Raw genomic sequence first — 25,653 nt, 5'->3', positions numbered from 1 at the left:
AACGTTATGCATGACGTGATACTGTTTAGTCAAGACGTATAGAGTAACCTCCTAGATTTATTTGGTTTTTAACGGTTTTCAGTTGGACTTATTAGTTGAAATTTATATGAAAATGTGTGGATTTTACTGCTGATTCGAATGCTGGATTCTAATAATTAAGACAATTATTCATTAAAACGTGGTGACTGAAAAACTGGAGAACAATAGAATTTCAAAAACTTTTATTGTCAGATAGTGTGGATACTTATTTGTGTTTATGCCCGGGGCACATTATTTTGCGGTTGTGTGAAACTGGGACATTGATCGTTAATCCTTAATCCTTACACTTTATTGTTACAATCTATGCAAAACTGATAAAGATGTCGGTCCAATCTGAGTTAGGTACAAGTGTATCCATGACATTGAATGAAGATAGTGACAACACTGTTGTTAAAGCGCTTTTCACTGCGGAACCTAGTTCAAACCCTAGCGTATACAGTAGTGTTACTCAAGCCCAGTCGGACCACGAGTTAGAAGAATATAATAGACTCACTACCATGTATAGAGACTACCCTTCTGCATTGTTTACGCCACAGTTGCTAAAGACTTACGCTTCCTGTGAAGCTAAGCTTGAACAGAGCAGACAAGTGCTGTTCTGTAATGCAAGGGAATGTGACGACTTTCCATACGGACTACAAGCTGAACTTAAACGTCGAGTTTCTACACGAAGGGGGGACCCCCTCTGTGTCAAACTTGCGAATGATATCCATGTATTGCTGTCCGTTCTTGAAGGAGATGATATGCAAGCTATGAAAGACTTGATAAGTACCGGTCGCCAAGGGCGGTCACTGAGTCAAACCCCGGCTCGTTCCATAGACCCCTCTACGCATCAGGTACCTAAACCTAATACCCAGTGTGATTGTAGAAAAGAACTGTCCTTGTTAAAAGACACAATATCGTCGGTACAGGCGGACTTAATATGAAATAAGGCACTGCCTCAATCGGGAATCGATCAGACTTCAACTCATCCCTTTAACATTTCAAAAAACTGTCTACTAGGGTGTTTAATAACAGGCAAATTGTTGAGAAGCACAATGACAGACTTAAGGTGATCACAACAGCTCACACTGTGCTCAGGTGAGCTAAAAATCGTACAAACTGAAAAGTTACTAGATTGCAACTCACTGTTAGCAAGACTTAACTGACACACACATTAACAATCTATTTGCACCACGGCAGGTTAAGAGCTCAGTCTAGGGAGACATATTAGCCTTCTTGTGCAGGCTTGGTTTTTTCTATTTGTGTTAATTGTAATTCTGAAATTACTCGTAAAACAAATCCTAATTTTGTTTTTATATACACATCACAAAGACTTGCATTACACTTTATTTATTGAATAAACTGTTCACATGTTTAAGTTTTATCTGTATACACATTTATAATGATCACAGATCACAGAACTTGTTTTATCCATACATGAAATATAGCTGAACTGTGAATAACAACTTTTAATAACAGTACTGGATGCTTTTGTCAGGCTTTGAAATAAGTATTGTCAAAATAAAGAAAATGTGACTTGCTGTAATCTGTATTCTAAAATGTACAATTTCTCTTACAACAAGAACAAATAAACAAGAGGAGCTATGATGGTCCTGTATCACTCGCCTGACATATTGACATAAAGATCATCAAGATCAACATTCTGACCAAGTTACATTAAGATATGATCATAAATGTAGCCTCTAAAGAGTTTACTAGCTTTTCCTTTGTACTACTCTCCCTGGCCTCGGCATCCTTGTCCTCGGGCAAAGTACTAATTCCATTTCACTTTCTCTCTGATATAACTTGATGGATTTGCTTCAGACTTCAATTTTCTTACCCAAAATCACCAAAACCGCTCCATTTGATCCAAGATAATGCATTACTGATCCGGTTTTTCAAAGTTAACGATTGGATGCAGTGATACTGGAATGTGTAGTTTTAGTGTATATTCAGTTGACCTACCAGATAATCATTATTGGTTGTGACTTGTCCTTAATTAAACTTCAGTTTGAAAGGATAAAAATAGACATATATTTTATCCCAGGCTTTCATTAGCGTAGCTGTCATTTGAGAAATGTAAAAAAAACTGAAAAGTTACTCTTGGCTGAATATTTTAGAATCATTTCTTTTAGTCAAAGTTAAGTTTTATTTCTTCTTCCTGAATTTGGTCTGTATATTGAAGGGCCTCTATGCCCGAGTGGCTATGGTCACTGACTTTGAATCATTTGACCCTCACCAATGTCGGTTCAATATCTCACTTAGAATTGTTCATGTGAAGAAGCCATCCAGCTGGCTTTAGGTAAGCCGATGGTTCAACCCAGGTGCCAGCTAGGAAGAAATAATCCCGGAGAGACCTTCAGGGTCTTCCTCCATCACATGAAGCTTGAAAAGTTGCCATTTGACCTAAAATTGTGTCATGGCAAATCTAAACCTAACAAAAACTGTGTATTAATCTGTCTGTATTTGATGATAATGCATTACAAACAAACACTGGCTAGGTATATAGAAAACAGCCGTTAAGTTTAATACATTGTAATTTTAATTTTAAAACTTCTAACAGTTGTCAGTATACTTTACATTGTATACAGGATAGCAAATAAATTTTAATATTTTTCAGGTTGATAAGTTCCATGAATATGTGAAGCCAGTTGTTAATCCTCAGCTGACAGCGTTTTGTACCAAACTTACAGGTATTACTCAGGTAGGTTAACTTTTATCTCTTAAAAAGTTTACATTGTAAGCTGCCAGGATAGCTCCTTGAGAAGTACAAAAAAAACTTGAAGTAGGCTTCCATGACAGAGTGGTTAAGATCACTGACTTCAGATCATAGGCCCTTTATCACTGTAGATTTGAAATCACCCTTGGGTTGTAGAATTTTTTTTTTTGTGAGGAATCCATCCAGCTGGCTTATGAAAATTGATGGTTCTACCCCGGTGCCTTCTCTTGCCTTAAATATTGCATGAAGGTGCACCTTTGGTCTTCCTCCACCTTCTAAAACTGAAAATTTGCTAGATTACCTATAATTGCGTTGGTGTGATGCTTAACCCAACAAAAACTAAAACCTGAAAAACATGTAGAGATGGCAAGTTTGATGGATAGAGGAAAAAGCATTCAATGACATCTTTTGGGCAGACAAAATTTAATCATAAAATTTTGATTATTTAGGATAAACACCATTTCCAACACTATTTCAGTTACATGTATGTAGTTATGTTGTGGCTGTCACTTAACCCAGCCAGTGTTAGTGGATTCTTCACAAGTACTGATGTATACTGGATAAATTACTGACAACTTCCCCATATGAGTCAAGAGTTGGAGGATCCACTGTGTCCTGTCATATTGTCACAAAGAAAATACACTGCACCTGGGATTTGAATTTTCAACTTCTTTGTTTATAATGCTTCACCTACTGAGTTGACCTGGCTGTAATATAAAGTTCAGGTCAGATTTGTCAGTTTTAACAGATAGCTAGATCAGAAATTAGATTCATATCTAAACAATACATAGTTATAAAAAGTATACAGTTCAAAAAAGTGTACAGTTCAAAAAAGTGTACGTGTTAAATGAACTATTTTTTATCCCCCCACATAAATAGCATTGCTGCTGTTCTTACGTACGTATGTCCTGAAATCTTGAGTGTCCAACTCCTCTCATACTATTTGACTAATGTGCGTGTGGCATCATCCGTGTCCTATGGACACAATTTCTAGTTTTATCTGTAATACAACCTATACAGTTAAACCAGAGGTTAAGACTATCTTGATATAAATGCCACTATTTTTTCTTCCCATTTATCCATTAATAGTGTAAATTTACCTGTGTAGAGAGACCACCAGTCAACAGAGACCACTTTTTCCATTTCCAAAGGGTTTGACTGTACTTGTTTCATCCTGTCTTGCCATCAACAGATTATGAGCTCTTTGGGTCCATTTTGCCATCTGGTTTGCTACTTAAACATGCTACATTTTATGGCTTCTTTTCAACTTTAATAATGCAAGTAAATCTCAATTTCTCATGGGAGAAATTATTTCAGCTGCAACCATGCATCCGGGTTGAACAAATAACCTGCAAGCAAGCAGCACAGCATGTGTACATGAAAAAAGTTTGGCTCAGGCTCAGCTCAAACTCCATGTGGTAAGGGATTCAAAAAGGACCCACATTAGGGTTGTTAACAGTTCTCGTATAAAAAATAGTGTACATTAAATTGCAGGAAAAGGTTGACAAAGCCGATTTATTTCCAGAGGTGTTAGGGAGGGTAGAAACATGGCTACAGGACCGTCAGCTTGGTGTTGAAAAGTCATACGCTGTATTAACAGATGGGTATGTTCTTATGTTTGTGTTTAACATGTCAGATACTTTTATTTTAGAATACTAGACATCCATTTTACATGAGAGATATCTTTGCTGAAGGTTTATGTACGAAGATGAACACTTGTTTCGGTGTATTTGGTAGTTATGCTTCACTTCTACAGTGAAACACAACTCGCTCAAGCATCGATGGCTTAATCTCCTTGGCTCACTCGAGGCAGTCAGTGTGTTTCCCAGCTGTTTTCTGTATATATTTTATATTTGGTTCTTTCAAAACACTCGATATCTCGCGGACTTTAAATTCCCTTGATGTGTTACTTTATTTTGCTCATGGATAGAAATTACAAATTTCTCATTAGAAATTCTGTCATTCTGACCCATGCATTATTTTACCAGTATGCTCATTATTTGACAGTTCTGTACTGACCGGGTTTTACAAGAACCATCCAGATTTAACTTCCATTGCCTGGTAGAATACAGCCTTTTATTTCTTATAACCTGTAATTTCTCTGGCACAGCCACAAGGGAATATTTTTTGAAGTGATCAACAAAATGGTCTCAGTTGTGTCAGTGAACATGACATTGTTTTTTCAGAATGTCTTTGTAATAGAGCTTTGATATGTCATAATACAACGCACCTTTCGTCTGTTACAGGACCATCTTGTTAAGACTCCAAGATTTATACAGTCTTAATAAGGGCTGAAAGTTAATGCCATTTCTTAAAAAGTCCTGGAAAAAGTCAAAATGTCCCGGAAAGTACTTGATTTTACTCCTGGCTCTTAAAAGGTCTTGAAAAATTCTTGGAAATGCTTGAAATGTCCTTTAGCCTGCTAGCGGCAATTGATTCTTCCTTTGTGATCAGTGCAGACTGATCATGGTCTGCACTGTTTGCTATTCAGTCAGTAAATTTTCAGTGCACACCCCTTTGAATAATAAGTGGTACTGCCCAAATGGAATGATGGACCAGTTCATTTTAGAAATGTAGCAGGGTAAAGGTTAATTCATTGAAGTTTTGTTACATATATACTGGTTGGGAACCAGTTTCCGGACACGTAATATCCGCTTTATTTCGTTGTTATTCATGTAATTGTTTCATCTAGATCATTTAAATGTTTGTTCTTTATGTCTACAACAAACCACTATTTTATAAGGCTGTGTAATGTTTGGGTTTTTGATGATAACTCACCTGCGTTTACAAAACAACTTTCTGTCTTAACGGGGCATGAAGATAGCATTGCGCATGCACATTAGTTTACATATGCTGAGGTATCAAGTGGGGAAGAAATAATCAAACTACATAATGATTGTTTGCTGATAACATGTTCTACTTTTAATTTCACCCTAAAGGTTACGTAAGATGCAGGGCTGTCAATTTTTGCACTAATTTTATTCTATATCTATTGGAATTATCAAGAATTCGTATAAGACGAAATTCAAGTTTTTATAGTCAACCTCGGTTTGCTTTCGTAACTGCTATTGGACGTCGGGTTATGTTTCATGTGCAATTTTGAAGAGACGAATGATAAAGAAATGTGTAGAAATAGTTTAATTACTTATTTTGATATCAAATTAAAAACAAAACACCGTCCAAATATTTGTCCGGATACTGGTTTACCTGACGGGAAAAATAACTTATTTTAGTGACCCCATTTGAGGCCCCATGGGACCCATATTTTACGTCACAACGCTATGCTGATTACAACATCGGATGTGGAAGGAGCTGAAGTTTGTGCAGTGTGGGCTTCATTTATGTCAAATATTTTTTTTAGGGAATAATGGAGCCAAAATATGAAAATGTGTCCGGAAAATGGTTCCCAACCAGTAGGGTGATAAAAAATGATGGAAAAAAATCTGGTTTTAAATTTGGTGAATCTAAATGTAAAATAGTGAAATACATCACTTGTATCATGGTCAAACTAAAAGGGAGCTAATAGGCATTAAAATTTGTGAGTGTAAATTATGTGAAAAACAAGTCAGCCATGGAAACATAATACATGTAATAATTACATAGGTGAAATTGGAGTGTGATCACATAGAAAAAGTGGAGGAAATTTTGAAACCTATTATTGGCCAGAATTATTTGAATCAAGCATATTTTACAGTTTAGCGCAATGATAAACCCTTGAAAACAGTTGAAAAGTAGTCCTGAAATTGAAGGGGAAAATCATCCTTGAAATATCCTTAAATGTTTCACCTGTTTGTCTGTATGAACCCTGAATTGGATACACATGTTTGTTCCCAATTCTTTTGCATATTTGTGAAAACAAAACTGTCACAGATATTACCTTCTTTATGCTAAGAGATTAAAATTCATAATGTTCATGTAATAATCCTACTGGAATTTTGTTAACCACCAAAAAAGCCATGTAGTGGACTCAAAAGCTTTTATCAATCACCATTGCTGGTTGGAGCCTTGTCAATGGTTGTATTCTTGCATACGAGAAAGCCTCCAGCAAATTTACAGTAGGTCTGTGGTACTATCCAAGTGCCCAGATACTTGCATAAAATAAGGCCTAGAAAATGATAAATTTTGTTACAGTTACTTCTGTCAAACATAATTTCTCTTGTGTAAACTTCTCTGGTTAATTCAACTACTTTGATAACTTTTACTTTTATCTATTTTCAGACCTTGGGACATGTTTCGGTTTATGTATTACCAATGTAAGGAAAGTGATATTGAAATGCCTTTGTGGTCAAAGAAATGGGTGAACATCAGGAAATCTTACTGTAACTTTTACCACTGTGGCAGAGGTGGTATAGAGATTATGCTGAAAAATTTAGGTGAGTGCATTATTCACCCCACACTCCCCATCCCCCACCTTTTAGAAGAGGGAAATATTGATATGTCCGAGTATATTCCATTAGTAAACCAACTGGTTCCGGATCAGTACCTCAAGAACTTTTAGGCCTGCAGGGGTCATTCTTCAGGGGTTGATCTTTTAGTGGTCAGTTAATGGTCTGCGTTGGACAAAGGTGAAGGGCACAGTGACCGTGAGACTGAAAATAGTTTCATCTCAGTAACTTGAAAACACTTAGGCCTTGGACTGTCAAACTTACTAGGATGATTGCTTGTGCTTAGAAGATGACCCCAGTGTTGTTTTAAGCTCACATGTCACAAAGTGACAAGGTGAGCTTTTGTGATCGCGCAGCGTCCGTCGTCAGTCCGTCCGTCCGTGCGTAAACTTTTGCTTGTGACCACTCTAGAGGTCACAGTTTTCATGGGATCTTTATGAAAGTTGGTCAAAATGTTCATCTTGATGATATCTAGGTCAAGTTTGAAACTGGGTCAGGTGCGGTCCAAAACTAGGTCAGTAGGTCTAAAATTAGAAAAACCTTGTGACCTCTAGAGGCCATACTTTTCAATGGATCTTCATGAAACTTAGTCAGAATGTTCACCTTGATGATATCTAGGTCAAGTTCGAAACTGGGTCACATGCCGTCAAAAACTAGGTCAGTAGGTCAAATAATAAAAATACCTTGAGACCTCTCTACAGGCCATATTTTTTATGGGATATGTATGAAAGTTGGTCTAAATGTTCATCTTGATGATATCTAGGTCAAGTTCGAAACTGGGTCACGTGCCTTCAAAAACTAGGTCAGATGGTCTAAAAATAGAAAAACCTTGTGACCTCTCTAGAGGCCATATTTTTCAATGGATCTTCATGAAAGTTAGTCAGAATGTTCACCTTGATGATATCTAGGTCAAGTTTGAAACTGGGTCACGTGCCATCAAAAACTAGGTCAGTAGGTCAAATAATAAAAATACCTTGTGACCTCTCTAGAGGCCATATTTTTCATGGGATCTGTATGAAAGTTTGTCTGAATATTCATTTTGATGATATCTAGGTCAAGTTTGAAACTGGGTCAACTGCGGTAAAAAAACTAGGTCAGTAGATCTAAAAATAGAAAAACCTTGTGACCGCTCTAGAGGCCATATTTTTCAATGGATCTCCATGAAAATTGGTCTAAATGTTCAACTTGATGATATCTAGGAAAAATTCGAAACTGGGTCACATGCGGTAAAAACCTAGGTCATTAGGTCAAATAATAGAAAAACCTTGTGACCTCTCTAGAGGCCATATTTTTCATGAGATCTTCATGAAAATTGTTGAGAATGTTCACCTTGATGATATCTAGGTCAAGTTCAAAACTGGGTCACATGCTTTCAAAAACTAGGTCATTAGGTCAAATAATAGAAAAACCTTGTGACCTCTCTAGAGGCCATATTTTTCAATGGATCTTCATGAAAATTGGTCAGAATTTTTATCTTGATGATATCTATGTCAAGTTCAAAACTTGGTCACACGAGCTCAAAAACTAGGTCACTATGTCAAATAATAGAAAAAAAACGACATCATACTCAGTTCAAAACCGGGTCATGTGGGGACAGGTGAGCGATTCAGGACCATTATGGTCCTCTTGTTTTGTGGGGTGACCGTGAGGGTATCAATAGATCAAAAGGTTAGGGTCACAGATACTTTCGGCTAGAAATGGTTTATGATAAACAACTAGAGAATCCTGTAGGCCATCATAGGGAGCATACTTGTTTTTCAAATTACAATCCTTTATTGTTTCTTACATTATACTTTGTTTATGTAAAAGCAATTAATATGCGAGATAATGTCATCATGGCCTCGTGTTCTAAAGATGTTAAAAGTGTGATATATTTATAACAGACCTTTCTCAGCTACAACCTGGATGTAAGAAAACAATTAGATGTTTAGCCAGGTTTTTCAAAGTTGAAAACCTTATTATTAAATTAGCGATTTCTTTGGGCGGATGGTGGGTGGCTTCAAGATTTGGTTTCTGTTCAATAACTTTAGTTTAGGTTAAGATATTGAAATGAAACTTGGCCTTTAGGTAGCTTATAGTAAGACAAAGGTTTGGATTGACCTAGGGGTCAGTGGAGTCAAGGTCACTTAATAAAAATAGAGAAAAGAAAAAGTTTCTGATTTAAGTTAATAACTTTTAAGTTTCAATCGATGGATTATAGAAAAAACAAGCCTGGGATTGCATATGGGGTCAGTGGGGTCAGTAATAACTGATTTAATGTGCATACTTAGAAAATTCCACCTTTGGCACTGATCTAGAGCGTTGTACCAAAGCAACATTTTGTGCTAATGAAAGCATGGGTCGCTGTTCAAATCCCACGGAGAGTCTTAACTTTTTTTCCATAGGGTCTAAGTCAAGGTCACAGTTACTAAAAATAGATTTTAAATATTTTTTTGGCTGGAATCATTAAAAATGTGGTTTCCGGTTTATAACTTCAGTTGCAATTGACATTCTGTCACCAGACTTAGTGTACAGCAATCTTATTATGAAGAACTAGCCTTGGACTGTATTTGGAGTCACTGTTACTAAGAAAAGAAAAACACTTTCTGCTCAATAGCTCTAGCTAGGAATGAGATATTGCAATGAAACTTTGTATGTAGATAGCTTAGTCAGGCTTAGTAGGAAAGAAATGTTAGGAGATTGTTTTGTAAATTTTTAATGAACTTCCGCAGATCCATTGAAAAATTTGAATGAAAACCAAAAAAGCGTAAAGAAAACATATTTCAGTAATATGAGTTGATATATTGTATTGTTACAGGGATGAAATTTGAAGGATCACCGCACAGCGGAATAGACGACTCTATCAATATTGCAAGAATTGCCATAAAAATGTTAAGTGATGGTTGTAGCCTGAACGTAAATGAACATATTCAAATTAAATATCACCCACATGACTCAGGGGGTGCTGTAAGGTATGAACCTTATAAGGAAGAAAGTGTTTATGATTCTGAGGAGGAAGAGGAACAACGGAAGAAAAAGTCAGAAAAAAGACGGGAAAGTTCGGAAAAAGACCCAAATGACACGGTTGTAAATGAAATTGAAAATTTGACACTGAATGAAGCGAAAAACGGAGAAGACGAAGATTTTGATGATTTGTTAACGTATTACAAGTTACAGAAATCTTGATGTCTTTTTAAATGGCATGTTGTCTATGCATTTCAGAGAGCAATATGAAATTTCTTCTCTCTCATTTCAGCCTTTTCAAGATAATAAAATTATCATAAAAGGAGAAAATATGTTGTTGTCTTAGTTTTATTATAAGACACTCACATGAGGCATTCTAGTGATGGTGTCACTTACTGTAGAATCTGGTAAATACTGTAAAATCATTTAATTTCGTGGGCATGAAATTTCGTGGTTTTGGTCAAAACGGCAATTTCGTGGGGATATGAATTCGTGGATTTCAACTTTTGAACATAAAATAAATGGGAATTTTATTTGTTCGTTGGGATTAAATTTCGTGGATTGACACTAAACGAAATTCACGAAAATTAGTCCCCCACGAAAATTAATGATTTCACAGTAAGTGTATACGCTTATAATGATTTTAGTGACACTTTTGTGCGCCTATTATTTATATGTGCTTATACTTAAGCCCAAAACTATGCACTTATATTTGATATGCGCTTATAGACAAGCTGTATGCTGTCTCATACACCTCACATGTGCAGTACTGATTCCAACATCTTTTGTAAAAGTCAACAATTTCTAATTTCTTTTCCCTAAACTGAAACTGAAACCTAGAATAAGATTTGCACTTACGAGGTGATTTACCCACAATTTTTCACAGATTTATACAAGTATGACAAACTGTAATGACAACGCAAACAACTTTTCTGGTATTCAAATTTACGGCAATCATGATTTAATATTGTGAACGATTAATGTTTTACCAAACAATAGACATTACTAATAGACACTAAAATCTTTTAACACCCATCGGCTATTCAGCAGGTAAAAACATGTCACCTGCATTCATGATTACCAACTACTAGTATCTCAGTATAATACTAGTAACGCTGTTGCATCTGTCAAGACAAACTGACGGTAATGAAATGACGTGCTTATTATTCCATACAGAATAACAGTAAGGCCGTATGCATACTTTTCATACGCGCTTATATTCAAATATGCGCTTATTTACCAGATTCTACAGTATTTGTTTTTGCACATCTGCAGTGTTTAGCTCAGTTTGACAAAATGTAATATTTTGATTAGTTTTATAATAATTTAGGTTTGATTTCAATGAGAGCTTAAAAATTATTTAAATCATACTCAAGTTCGCTTCCTGTAAAACCAATACTGGTTCCATATGAGGTGTGGTGGTAGCCCCAGTAGGACTCTAAACAATGACCTCTGTAGTGAACGGCTGATAATAATATTCTGATTAAAAAAGTGTTGATAAATACCAACAAAAGGTTTCGTAAAAAAAAGGTTCATGGTATGACTGGTGAGAATTTTTTTTTTCCTGAAAACTTCTGATCAGCTAACAATCACCCTAAAACAAGCTTAACATAGATTTGTTCAACTGTTTGATTGGATTGGCAGAATCTAAATATTTAAATTTAGAACTTAAATGTTTTTAAATAATTTTTAGCAGGTAGCTGATGAAAACAGACATTATGTTCAAAATGAATGAACTTAGTTTCTGAATAGTTCTGGGCTTTAGATTTTTTTCTAAATTTAATCAAGAATATTTGACTGTCATACTTCTTTTGTACTGTTTTTTTAAACTAATTTCCAATACATATACATAATTATCAATATCTAAGCTATACGAAAAGAGTTGGATATCATAGCAATTTATAGAGTAGCCTCCCTATATCATTGCAATTAATACAGTAGCCTCCCTTGGATACTTCAGTGAATTAATATCCCCCATGAAATGTATGCATTGTCCCTTCCAGTTAGTAAAAAGTAAAGTTAGTAGTGAACTGGTCATGGAAATAAAGATATTTGTAATATACAGACATCTAGGTGAAGGCTGTCTTTTTTTCCCTTTTATTACTATTTCAGGCAAAAACTGTCATATTAATACAGCAAGTGAGAAAGCATCTGCTAAAATTTATTTGCTTGAATATAAAACCATTCAGACAGAAATAGTAGTTTCTAATTAGTTCAAGGGACATAACTCTATGTAAATGTGAAATTAACTTGATTTGCTGAAAAGTATCCACTAGTTAATACAAACGTTAAGAAGTAATATCCACTAAAGTTAGTACACTACTAGAAACATGTCAAAAAAAGCATTTTAAGCTAAAAGTTTTAACCAAACCAGAGGCAATAACTTGGATAACATCTGCTTGAGAGCCATTAAAAAGATATGGCTGCAGACAGACAGACTCCTAGACCACACTCTACACACCTACACCAAACTTATTACCCTTAATTTAAAAAAAACCAGCAATTTTTCTTCCACCAGTGCCAAATCCTGTAGATTTGATGTGAATGGTTTTTTTACCAAACATCTGATTACAGGTATAGGAATGGGGTTGAAGACCTCTAACTATGAGAGCTGAGGTGGGGAGGGGAGGGGCAAACACATGCAGAAATTATAAAAACTCTCTCCAATTAGTTGGTCTTACCATGGAGACATGGAAAAGTTTTTTTTAAAGAGGCAATGACTTATTTCCGTAGTCACTAGATCAACTTTACATAAGTTTGAACATGTTCACAAAGCTTTTATATTGCATTCCAATGAATATCATGTTTGTGGCACCACAATAAGTGATACACTGTGGTGCTTCTTCTGCATTGCTGTGGTCAAGCAGGATTTGAACCTGGCTTAAATCCGAGTACAGCTGATTAACATTGTAGTTACCACTCCCACACACAAACAATGAGTCAGTCCTGTCCACAGCCATTCCATCTGGGCAACGAACATCCTCAATTTTACAAACGTCCTTGACAGTTTTTCCATATCTGTCCAGACTGGTAACCGTGTGTTTTTCATTGTCGGAAACATATATCACATTGTGATCCAATCCAAGTGCCAGGTAGTAAGGCCGACCAAACAACTGTTGACCATCTTGCCCTGTACTGAAGACATGTAAAACATTGCCATTAACTGTCAGTATTTTCACGATTCCAGGATCAGTAGCGAAGCTCACGATCAGATTTCCTTTACTGTATTCAATGCCTCTACACTCGCGCCCAACATCGATGGTCCTGCTGGTAAACTTTCGGCTGGCCTGACTGCCTTTTTGTGTTAAGAAACACACTTGCCCTACGATCGGTAGCGTAACAGCAATTTGTTCGTCTGATACTGTGGAAATATCCCATGGCCATGAAGGCATTGGTACAATGCATACAATTTTACTGGTGCGAAATTGTTCCAAATCCACAAGTTTTACACACAGATTATTCGAATCTGCAGCAAACAAGTGGTTTCTATTCAACAGACACATCCCTGTAATGTTGCACTTATTTCTATCACCCGCCGCCTGCATATTTATTTTGCCGCCAAATATGGGTTTCCTTCTCCACACAGCATACTTCTTAAACAATACTGAGATTTGCTTCAGATTTTCCATTATACTGAGGATTTCCTCAGACATAAGAAGCTCGTATCTGTGGATTTTATTTTCCTCACTGATACGACTTATTTTGTCTTCCATTTCTTGAAGATACTCTCCGGATGTTTTCATGTCAACAAACAACTGACATCTCTGCCCCAATTCTTCCTTTCTTTCAAAGTCAGACAACTTGGTCTGAATTTCAGATGCAAACAGTTTGTATTTTTTGGCAACATCTTCCATTAGTTCAGTATCTTCATTTCTTATCCTATCAATTTCACTATCTACTTGTTTTTCCAATTTATCGAAAAAGGCACTGATGGCATTTCTTTGTTTACAAATTTCTTTTTTTGCTCTACCCTTTAATACATCAACAGCAGATCTATTACTGTGGTGTGTAGTGCCATTTACTCTCAGCTGACCCTTAAGTTTTGCTAGACGATCTTTAAACAGTTTGAATTCATTTGATTTTTCAAGTCCAGCGACTATATCTTGAATAGGGGCAACACTACAGTTTCGGTGACCGAGAATGAAACAATGTGAACATCCAAACTGATCACAGGAACTACAGTAGTATTCAATAACCTTATCCTCATGGTATGTGCAGTGGTCTGTACATACATCCTTTTGTATATGTACGTTTTTTATTGTCGGCATTTCATGTTTATCAAGCAGAATATGATGTCGTGTTGGTCTGTATTTTCTATGGTTATTATAACAATTGATGCAAAGAAATTCTGCACAGTTTTTGCAATATCTTTCTGCCAGATGTTTCTGTTCGTCTATCTCGCAGGGATCGCAGAATATTTCTCTGTCCTCGTCTGATCCCATGTGCATAGAGTTTTCGTGGGCATCTGGTTTTGCACTAACTCCACCTGATCCACCCCAACTTGGGTACGTTATCTGATCTATACCCTTTTTAGTACTGCCACCTTGCTTCTCTGCCATTTTATTGTCACTAAAAGACCTGGTTGCTCTATAAATACTTTTACAATTGGTTTGGCTTCAACCTGAAATTTATCAGTATAATCCATTAAACAATGATTTGCAGTAGGTAAACGTTTCAGCCTTATCTAAGAGTTAATAAAAGCAGCCCATTTATATTTTTTGCCGGGGAGACGTTAAAATTTTGCGGGTATTTATGCAAGTGGTTTTGTGCTGAATCAAAATTTCGACTTCCTTAGCACATATGCTTTTCCGCAGATCAACTTTTTGTGAGCTATAAAATAAAAAAATATATACATCTTTGGTAAAACGTAAATAGAAACAAAAAGTCCCGAGGTGTAACCTGCAGCCGTATTTTCTAGATAGGTATGGGATATGCTTCTCTTGAATTTTAAAGCAGGTACGGGTCAAATAAAACATTGTGTCCAATATTTGTGCACAAATATCTCTTCAAGGGGATTTTGACTGACCCACCCCTGACACCCACCCTCATTTTTTTTATCTTTTTTTTTTTCGAATGTACCAGGACCGTTGAGCTGGCTATGCCGTACATAATGACTCAAAAATGGCGATTATCGAAAGTTCTTATTACTATAACCTGGCCGACGACCCCATTCATCAGATGCCTAGATGTGTCGGCCATAAAGGAAAAGGCCATATTCCGAATTTGACTATAAGTCAATTACTAGTAAATAAGCAAGTACTTGTAGCACAATCCTTTATGATTGATTAATACTTTATAATTTATCTACAATTGATTATCGCCAATGCCGTTCGCGAACGGTACCCAAAAATCACTATGTCCAGTCATATATTGCTAATGCGGATCATTAAACAAGAGGGCCAAGATGGCCCTAGGTCGCTCACCTAAGAAACACCATAACAGTGTAAAACATGTTTGACCTAGTGATTTCATGGAAACAAATATTCTGACCAATTTGCATTAAGATTGGACCAAAAAATTGGTCTCTTGCGATAAAACAAGCATTTTCTTAGATATGACCTAGTTTTTGACCCTAGATGACCCATGTTCAAACTCGACCTAGATTTTATCAAGGCAATCATTCTGACCAAAATTCATGAAGATCAATTGAAAAATACAGCCTCTATCACATACACAAGTTTTTTCTTTGATTTGACCAAGTGACCTAGTTTTTGACCTCAGATGACCCATATTCAAATTCGACCTAGATTTCATTAAGGCAATCATCCTGACCAAATTTCATAAAATCAATTGAAAAAAACAGTCTCTATCGCATACACAAGATTTTTCTTTAATTTGACCTAGTGACCTAGTTTTTGATCTCAGATAACCCATATTCAAACTTGACCTAGATTTCATCAAGGCAATCACTCTGACCAAATTTCATGAAGATCAATTGAAAACTACATCCTCTATTGCATACACAATGTTTTTCTTCGATTTGACCTAGTGACCTAGTTTTTGACCCCAGATGACCCATTTTCGAACTCGGCCTAAATTTTATCAAGGTAATCATTCTGGCTAAATTTCATGAAGATCAGTTGAAAAATACAGCCTCTATCGCATACACAAGGTTTTTCCTTGATTTGACCTAGTGACCTAGTTTTTAAACCCAGATGACCCATTTTTGAACTCGGCCTAGATTTCATCAAGGTTATCATTCTGACCAAAATTCTGTGATCAATTGAAAAATACCGCCTCTATCGCATACACAAGGTTTTTCTTTGATTTGACCTAGTGACCTAGTTTTTGACCCGAGATGAACCATTTTCGAACTCGGCCTAGATTTCATCAATGCAATCATTCTGACCAATATTCATGAAGATCAATTGAAAAATACAGCCTCTATCGCATACACAAGGTTTTTCTTTGATTTGACCTAGTGACCTAGTTTTTGATCGGAGATGACCCATTTTCAAACTTGGCCTAGATTTCATCAAGGTTATCATTCTGACCAATATTCATGAAGAATAATTGAAAAATACAGCCTCTATCGCATACACAAGGTTTTTCTTTGATTTGACCTAGTGACCTAGTTTTTGACCCGAGATGACCCATTTTCGAACTCGGCCTAGATTTCATCAAGGCAATCATTCTGACCAATATTCATGAAGATCAATTGAAAAATACAGCCTCTATCGCATACACAAGGTTTTTCTTTGATTTGACCTAGTGACCTAGTTTTTGACCCGAGATGACCCATTTTCAAACTCGGCCTAGATTTCATCAAGGTTATCATTCTGACCAATACTCATGAAGAGTAATTGAAAAATACAGCCTCTATCGCATACACAAGGTTTTTCTTTGATTTGACCTAGTGACCTAGTTTTTGACCCGAGATGACCCATTTTCGAACTCGGCCTAGATTTCATAAAGGTTATCATTCTGACCAAGTTTCATGAAGATCAGTTGAAAAATACAGCCTCTATCGCATACACAAGCTAAATGTTGACAGACGACAGACGACAGACAGACAGACGACGGACGCCGGACATCGAGCGATCAGAAAAACTCACCTGAGCATTGCTCAGGTGAGCTAAAAAACGGATGTTTAACGATTTCAAGTGGGAACAGTTATGTTTATAAATTACTGCCAACGACATATAGTACAAGATATACACTCCTCGGGCAGAACACCCGCTGCTATTTATTTACCTTCACAGTAAACCATGTGAAAACATGATGTGTCGGTAAAAAATACCGTACAAGTACCCTTTCTGACAAAATATGATATTACCAGTTCTAGAATGTCGTCAGTAGATTCCTGTAATGTAAACATCCCACCGCCTCCCTATTTGCACGATGGACTGTCCCATTTTCAGTTTATAACCTATATAAATCTGGTATAATTACTGCCCTTTGACCTACTGACCAAAGGCAATCATCCTATGAAAGTTGATGACTAAAGGCCAATGCGTTCCTTAGTATGGAACATAGACCTTTACCAGTTCAAAGGTCATTATGACCTTTCACATTTGACCTACTAGCCGAAAAAGAGAACGGTCATCTGCTATCTACAGGCAATCATTCTATGACGTTTGATGACTGTATGCCAAAGCGTTCTTCAATCATTGATGGGAAACCGATTTTCAGCTCAACATCACCGCGTCTTTGACCTTTTAGCTACTGGCTCCAAAGGCAATCATCCTATGAAGACTGACGCCTATAGGCTAAAGGATTCGCAAGCCAAATTTTCGCTCAAGGAACCTTGACCTAACTTTGACATATTAACTGCGGAACATTGACCACAGGCAAACATCCTATGAAGTTTGACGACTGTAGGCCAAAGCGTTCAAGATTCAGTTATCAGTCGGAAACTGATATTCAACTCAAGATCACCACAATCGCTTGACCTTTGATCTACCAGCCTCAAAATTTACAAGGGTCATCGGTCGTCTACCAAGGGGTAGGGCAGACGGATGGCCTTATTACTATATGCCGCCCCGTTCCGTGGTTGGGCGCTTAAAAAAGGCTTTGACATAAATGCAACTGTGTTCACTGCTAGGAAGGCTCAAAAGTTGTGTTTTCGGTCTGTATTTCCCTTTATGACATAACGAAGACAAGTTAACAGGGTTTTTTTTCCTTTTTTGTGAAAAACATAGTAATTGCTATATGTAATTCTGTAATAAACGCGTATACTGGCGTATAAGAATTATATTCACAATGTTAAACACACTGTAATCAACGGACTAACGTACAGATGTATTCAAAGTATTCCGAATTTCTGTCAAATAGTTAGGCATTTGCTGAATGTTTCTGTTATCTAACTTGGTTGGAAGCCAATAAAACGTGTATAGTTTATATTCACGGGGATGAATGAATTCGCTTAAAAGCTAAACTAAAGAGATTCAGAAGCAAAAGTAAACATTTTCACGTGAAGTATTAAAACTTGTAAGAAATATTTTAACAAATGAAACTTCCAGTATTAAAACTACCTAATTAAATTATAATTCTGCAGTCAACGAACAGAAGGTTCATCAGACACCATAACAATCAAATACAATCTTAAACCGTCAAATCTGGAGGTTGTCACCGAGGCAGTGAACTGCAGCAGTAACTCGAGTGCTTGTTAACATTGAGTGTGATTTTATGTGTACTTTCTTTCAATTAAATTAAATCTATGAAATTTTTAGAATCGAACCCGGTTCCGACTGGATTCATTCCCATTAAAGCATATTGTAGATAAATAATCACATAGCAGATATCTAAATAAATATACAAAGAGACTAAATTTACTTCCTGGATAATACTTTATCATGCTACAGGCAGCAAAAAGGCAATGATAAAGCATTCTCGCATACCAGAGGTCTACCATGACATGGTTCTTCTCGTCATTTTGACGATGGGAACCAGGATAACTGACCTACGTGCAGATAGAATGTTGGGACTACCCTGGAAAGTTGGCTTAGTTACCGACCTAACATTAATTAAACTGATCGATAAACAATCACTTCTTACCTGTACCTGGTTCCGTAATGAAAACGAAAGTAGAGCACAGTAAGAGTATAGTAATTAAAATAGTATTTAACGTTGCTTAAGTTAGATCTTTTCTTTAAAAATTGGCTTAAACAACCTACCTCAAGTGTCCGCAGATTCTCGGTTCTTTCCGCCAAACTCCGTTAACATTTCGCGAAATGGACAAAATTTCAACGAAACGGACGGATTACACAGAAAAGGAAAACAGTCCGCGAAACGAAAATGGTTGCAATATTTATGGTTTCCAGCGGGACCAAATAGGGTAGGTCATTGCTGGTCGTGAAAAGAGGACAATGTGGTCAGTCAGCATTCTAATGTTAAATCTCGCCAAGTACAATTACTCTAAGTGACCTAATTTAATGAGAAGGTGACTTAGTTTCACATCCGGTCTTGATTTATAGAGACGAACAGTCTGACCAGGTTCCATGAAATAGTATGGAATTGTGTTTTTAAACAAAACAGTTCCGCACGACTAGCCAAACATTCTAGTCGTATATGGCTCATGTACTGCTAAAATCTAAGGCTGTTCGCACCGAAAAGTATCACTAGCTACTGCCTTCTCTGTTAGGCTTATTTGACCTCTTTTTGTTAGGTTTAGAGTCACAATCACACAGTATAGTTAATTTTGTCATATGCCGTCGACTTTTCGAGCTGTTGACCTTCCGTAAGCTAGCTACATAGCTTCATCACAGGAAGAATTATACACCCAAAGCGAACTTTTGAATCCACATTGGCGGGGAGCAAATGATTCGAAGTGAGCGCGACCATAACCGCTTGGACACCGATCCAATTTTTAAATAATATTACAACTGTGAACTTTTCCTAGATTTCGTATGTAAAAACAAATATAAACAGGCTTCATGCAAACCATGCAGAAAATGTAGCAGTTTTAGTGTTAACATTCTTTGGCCTGGTAGCCAAGTTTTTTTACTCGAGATGACCTATTCGAGCCATTTTCATTAGGTTTCTTAATGACCGCACAGGAAGTGTGGCCTGATTTGACTTAGTGACCTAGGTTTAAACCATAGATGACAAGACTTTTGTACACGACCTAAATTTCATACTGTTAATAGGATTTTCAATGATTAACCTAGTGATCTACTTACTGACCTAAGACTACCAAGTTTCTGACTTTACCTAGATTTAAGACAATCTTTGTTACCAGGCTTCGTATATATCATTCTCGCATACTAGAGGTCTGTCATGGCTCATCTCAGAATTTTCGCAAAGCTCACGCGGTACTAAAATAGGACCAAATACCTCTGATGATACAGTTTCGATATTGACCACGTACACGTTCTGACAGGACTTCATAAAGAAGAAGTAGAAAATGTGGTTTGTAGAGTGGTAACAATGCGAAATGAGACAATTTAGACTTCTTCATGGACCATGACTGCAGTGTTACTGGAATAATCTTGCCCATCTTAGACCTTATGGCAATACATGTTCTGCGAAAATTGAACAAGAAAAGTGGCCTCCAATGTGTTAAACAGTAGATCTAAAGAATACAAGGAAGAACACTAAAAACAATTACTCACCTGCGCTAAAAAGGCAGAACTTTTGAACAATTCTGCCCAAATTATATTGAATATTTGAAGTCCTTCATGTAAGTGAACTTGCAAGTCAGCGATATTTTTTTCCAATAGGCTTATAATGAAAAGAAAAAGACTAGAAAAACGCTCAAGTTCCATTGAAAAGATAACTGGCTATGTTGACAGCATATTGGTGACGGTGTAGTACCACATTCCAAAGGGTTGTACGTAGCCTGGGTTCCAGTCTGTCGATTTTTCATATGCATCGATACTATCAGAAACTAAACGACCAGTAACAGCGACTTGCTCATACGTATGAAATAGCCCATATGTTATAAAAAAATATCAACGCCTGAATCCCAGGCTAGGTTTTACGGAACTACATGCTACTCTGTTAAATACTTCGAAAAGTCCTGTACTGAAAACCATAAGTAGAGGGTGGACGTGTTCTGCACTTTTCTGCTCCTTAAGTCGTGTTGTTTGCAGTTAAAATTGTGATCTTATTTTTGACCGAATAGAGCACAACCTATCTCACCCTTGTTATCCGGATAATACGAAATGATGTGATAATACCAAAATGCTACAAAATGACAGATGAACGCTTCTGAAAATTTCAGGTTTTTCAGTAAATTGCTGTGGCTTGACCACCAGATGTTGCAAAAAGAACGAATGGTGATTTGTTTCCATGGAACTCAAACTATTTTACTTTATTTTTGAGAATACAATACACAGTATGTTAAATAGTTTACAAAATCCATGTAAGTTTAGTTTGAAAATTCATAAAAAATATTTAGAATTGTTTTTTATGCTTGTAATTCACTGTATATACAGCTCTACCAATTCACTATCTGACATAGTTTAGAGTAACTTGTTTACATTTGCCATTTTTATGTCAAAACCATTTATTTTGATCCTTGTGTGAAAAATGGATAATAGCCGAAAATGACCATGGATAATGCCCTACATGTGTTGTCTTTGAAAGTGGATAATAGCCGTCATTGACTTCTTTCATTTACATACCATTACACATTGACCAGTTTTGTGTGTGTGGACATGTTTTGGTGAATGAGTTTGTAACAACATGATGATATGAGCTTGTTAACGATTTCTAGCTCGACTATTCAAAGAATAGTAGAGCTATTGGACTCACCCATGCGTAGGCGTCCCGATTTGGTTAAGGTTTTGTATGTAAGCTGGTATCTCAGGTCTCACTAATGGGAATGGACTGATACTTCACACACTTGTTCACTGTCATGATTTGACATGCACTGTGCAGGTCCCATAACTCTAATTTGCATTTTTTCAAAATTATGCCCCTTTTTCAACTTAGCAGTATTTTTGTTTTAAGTTTTTGTATGTAAGCTGGTATTTCAGTATCCACTAATGGGAAAGGAATGAAACTTCACACACTCAGTCATGAGCTGATAAGCTCTGTGAAGGTTCAATAACACTTTTTCCCATTTTAACAAAATTATGCCCCTTTTTCGACTTTTGTATTCATTCAGTTGACAAGGCTGTTGAAAAGTCGAGTGTTGCTGTCCTCCGACAGCTCTTGTTATACTGGTAACAGACACAGCATACTAATAAGTACAGCATATGAAACCCATCGCAGATTAAGAGTTTTTGCCTCATATGTTATCGGAAAGAAATTTTAACACTCTCTTTCCATGAATGTAATTCTTACAATTACAGAGATAGTCCGAATGATGACTTTGGATAAAGATCGAATGCCAAAAAGATATGGCCATATTGGCGCTTGTTTCAGTACTGGTTGTGGGGTTGGGGGGGAACCCGGCAGTCCACCTATACAGATCTTTGGCTCCTTTAGAAATGGCCTTTGAGTTTGGCTGGAGGTTATCTTCAACCTACCAAGATCTACGAGACGTATAATACTGTCTTCAAAAATGCACAGGATTTTCAACACCACAAAACATACCACAGATTTTAAACAGCAGTCAAAATACCATGGTTATTATAGCCCAAGGAACAAAGCAAAAATGTATTGAACTTACAGAAGAGGGAAGGGGATATTGATTAAACATTAAGTTAATGAACATAGATCTTATCCTATACACTGGGACCAACTCTTTATATTTCAGTATAGAAATGCATGCGAGTCTTGTATTGCAGATGAAATTTTGGTTGGGGGACAACTTTGTACGGAAAAGTTAACAAGTGTACTAAATTATTAGGTACAATATCAAACTATTATCAGTCAAGGGATTAAAGGAATGTACTTCTATGAATTCACAGCAGTATTCAACATATTCCAGCAAAACTGACCTGTTAAAGTGCCATTATTTTCACACTCTTAAAATGGTAACAGACCCCTAGCATACTTAATTTGTAAATATGGGTCTACCCCCTCCCCCTGTGGAATCTCAGCACATTTAGATTCAGGTGTTAAATTTACCTGTTCTGGCTTGTTTAATTTTTTACCAAAATCTAGCACAAAGATACAGGCGTGTAAGCTTTAGAACCTTCTGACAGCGGACTTGAGTTTTAAAACGGAATTTTACAATAATACAGACATTTACCCTTTTGATAAAATGTTTCAGGAATACCTGGTACTGACCATGTTTATAAAACATTACCTTGGGCATGCTACAGCCATTAGTTACCACATTTTATGAGGATATTTCTTAAATATACAACAATCGGTACCTTTAGAACAGCATATGCAAAATTTCAAACTACAATATTGGCTATTATCCTCATAGCATTTCGGGCTTTATCTTCGAAATTTCTATGAACACTTGGGTCAGTATCCATCGACTACTACATATGCTTATATATTTGTCAATGTGGGTTAATTGATCTAAAATAAAAACTTTTGAACATATTCATATCATTGTTTATATAATAACTGAATAATACAAAATAATATTCATTATCGAAAGTCCATTAAATGAGGATGACAACGCTTTGAATCGCCAAACTCATTCTCAAAAGCAAAATGTTCACAATTGTTTGGGGTTCTTCATACTGAACAATATGTCCTATATTCAAATTGTTTAGTGCAAATGGTACAGCTTCTAAACCATGTTGAATCAGTTATAATACTTTTAAACAATCAGAATGAGTAATAAGAAAATATTGACAAAAACAATGTCCATACCAAGTTTGACATTTCCACGTGTTTGTAGCATTTTGGAATTATCACATCATTTCGTATTATCCAGATAACAAGGGTGATCTGTGGCATGTATAAGTGTTACGGTAGTGTTGTTTAGTTAGTAAGCGGTAAGTTTTTCGATCACAATGACCTTGACCAAAAAACCCCTAAAACAAGTGGGGCAATCTTTTTGGCAAAGGCAATCACTCTACAAAGTTTAATCATTGCGAGGCCAAGCATTCTGCATTCTCTATCTAGCAGAAACCAAATGGTCGTCGGTCAGACACTATACGTAACAGTATACCCACTATTCAAGTTAAAGTATAGTGCCAATTCAAACACTTTTCTCACCCGAGAATTGCAGAATGCACCCCAACCCTGCTTAATAGTTAAACACCCGGATTTCAAAGCTGTTAATTCAGTTGTACAAGAAGGTATTGTTGGACGAAAGTAGAAGCCATACTATTAGTGTTTGCTTACTCACTCGCCATATCAAACCAACAATTCACCACATCATTAACAAGCTTTTCTACAGATAATGAACAGACTGGGACAAAAAAAAACAATATTCCCCTACGGTCAGCCCAATATAATTCCATGTGCATTCTGTATATCACCATGCAAACAAAAACAAGGAATAATTGTGCAAGTTTCATCAATTTATTTTAGTAGAAGAAGACCATTAAAATGAAGCATGTACAAAAATTACAAACATTCAGCTGTGCCTTAGATGTAAAACTGCTGCAAACAAAACATACAACTCAATTCTGTAATACACTGAAATAATACCTATTTTCAAGATTTCTTTGAATTTCTTAAGGAGACTGGAAAAGTTATGACAAAAATAGGAAGTGATCATTGTTGTCTTTTTCCACAAATTCAGATAGGCTTCTATTGCAACAGTTTTACATACTTAATATTTTGATACTATGGCAGTATAAATTTATTTTAATGGATGTATTATCACAGGATGACATTATGTTTATCATATGTAATGGATAGACTTCTGCACAGAACTCCACATTTCTGCAACACAAAATTTTATGAACACATAAATGAAAATTCATAAATTTCAAGTAATGCATTTATGTATGTTCAATACCTATTTGTATGAAAATGTAATGATATACTATGTGACCAAAATAGTTGTTTTTGTCAATTTTCTTTCCCATGTACATTGTATTAGTTTTCATTGAAAAATATTTGTTGCTGACAGCACAGAACATATTCAACAAGGATGGCTAGTCTTTACCAGACCTACCAATCAATTTCCAATATGCTTATTGTAAATTTCCATTTCTTTGCCAGACCTAATGAAATTTTACTAAACATGTGAGACAAAAAAATAGAACAGTATACATTTCTGGATTGATAAGGAAGCTAATAAAATAGTTTTACACCAAGGTGTAGATGACTTTACGGTACCATTTATTTTCATATGCTGAACACGGCTTCAAAACAGATTCAAGAAATTTTAGACCTTCGTTTTACCAGATAAAGGAACATTACAGCTATGTTCCATGTGATATAATCAATGGGGAGTTTGACTTGAACCTATGCATAGCCGCCATGGCATCCTCAAGTAAAAATCTCCAGCACAAGTACTCCAGGATGAGAAATAAATAATATCCTCAAAAACAGCACATATATAACAATCACACTGAGGCTCTATTTATATAAATTGTTTTAGTCTACATTGGTCGCCCTCGACCACGTCCCATTCCTCCTGGTGGCCCGCCTTCGCCCCCTGCTTGTGGATTTTTTATTGTTTCATCAACAGACAATATAAGACAGGTGGCCTCCGCAGCGGCAGTGATAGCGTTGATCTTAACAACTGATGGTTCCCATACAAATGCTTCAAAATTGTCAGCTATATCTTCATTCAGAACATCAACTCCATACCATTTTCCACCTGCAATAATTTAT

General features: G+C 36.3%; 3 protein-coding genes across 3 annotated transcripts in view; 1 reads left to right on the top strand and 2 right to left on the bottom strand.

Annotated features, from left to right (window-relative positions):
* Positions 1-359: 359 nt before the first annotated feature.
* On the top strand, positions 360-10,395 carry LOC123546709 (uncharacterized). Its single transcript, XM_053550459.1, has 5 exons — positions 360-941; positions 2,615-2,722; positions 4,232-4,341; positions 6,956-7,110; positions 9,920-10,395. The coding sequence occupies exons 1-5, from the start codon at positions 360-362 to the stop codon at positions 10,285-10,287; spliced, it is 1,323 nt and encodes a 440-aa protein (XP_053406434.1). The 3' UTR covers positions 10,288-10,395.
* Positions 10,396-11,839: 1,444 nt separating this feature from the next.
* LOC123546708 (uncharacterized) lies at positions 11,840-19,110 on the bottom strand. Its single transcript, XM_045333204.2, has 2 exons — positions 19,063-19,110; positions 11,840-14,686 (listed from the first exon to the last, which is right to left on the bottom strand). Exon 2 carries the CDS (start codon positions 14,622-14,624, stop codon positions 12,813-12,815), a length of 1,812 nt encoding a protein of 603 aa, XP_045189139.2. The 5' UTR covers positions 14,625-14,686; positions 19,063-19,110; the 3' UTR covers positions 11,840-12,812.
* Positions 19,111-24,368: 5,258 nt separating this feature from the next.
* LOC123546707 (T-complex protein 1 subunit eta-like) overlaps positions 24,369-25,653 on the bottom strand; it is a 36,880-nt gene continuing 35,595 nt past the window's right edge. Inside the window, exon 12 of the mRNA XM_045333202.2 lies at positions 24,369-25,639. Within this exon, the coding sequence (XP_045189137.1) occupies positions 25,419-25,639 (221 nt within the window). The 3' untranslated portion in view covers positions 24,369-25,418. The remainder of the gene's footprint in view (positions 25,640-25,653) is intronic.

This window comes from Mercenaria mercenaria, chromosome 9 (assembly GCF_021730395.1).
Source record: "Mercenaria mercenaria strain notata chromosome 9, MADL_Memer_1, whole genome shotgun sequence".
NCBI lineage: Eukaryota > Metazoa > Mollusca > Bivalvia > Venerida > Veneridae > Mercenaria > Mercenaria mercenaria.
This window is presented reverse-complemented; position numbering and strand designations above follow the sequence as displayed.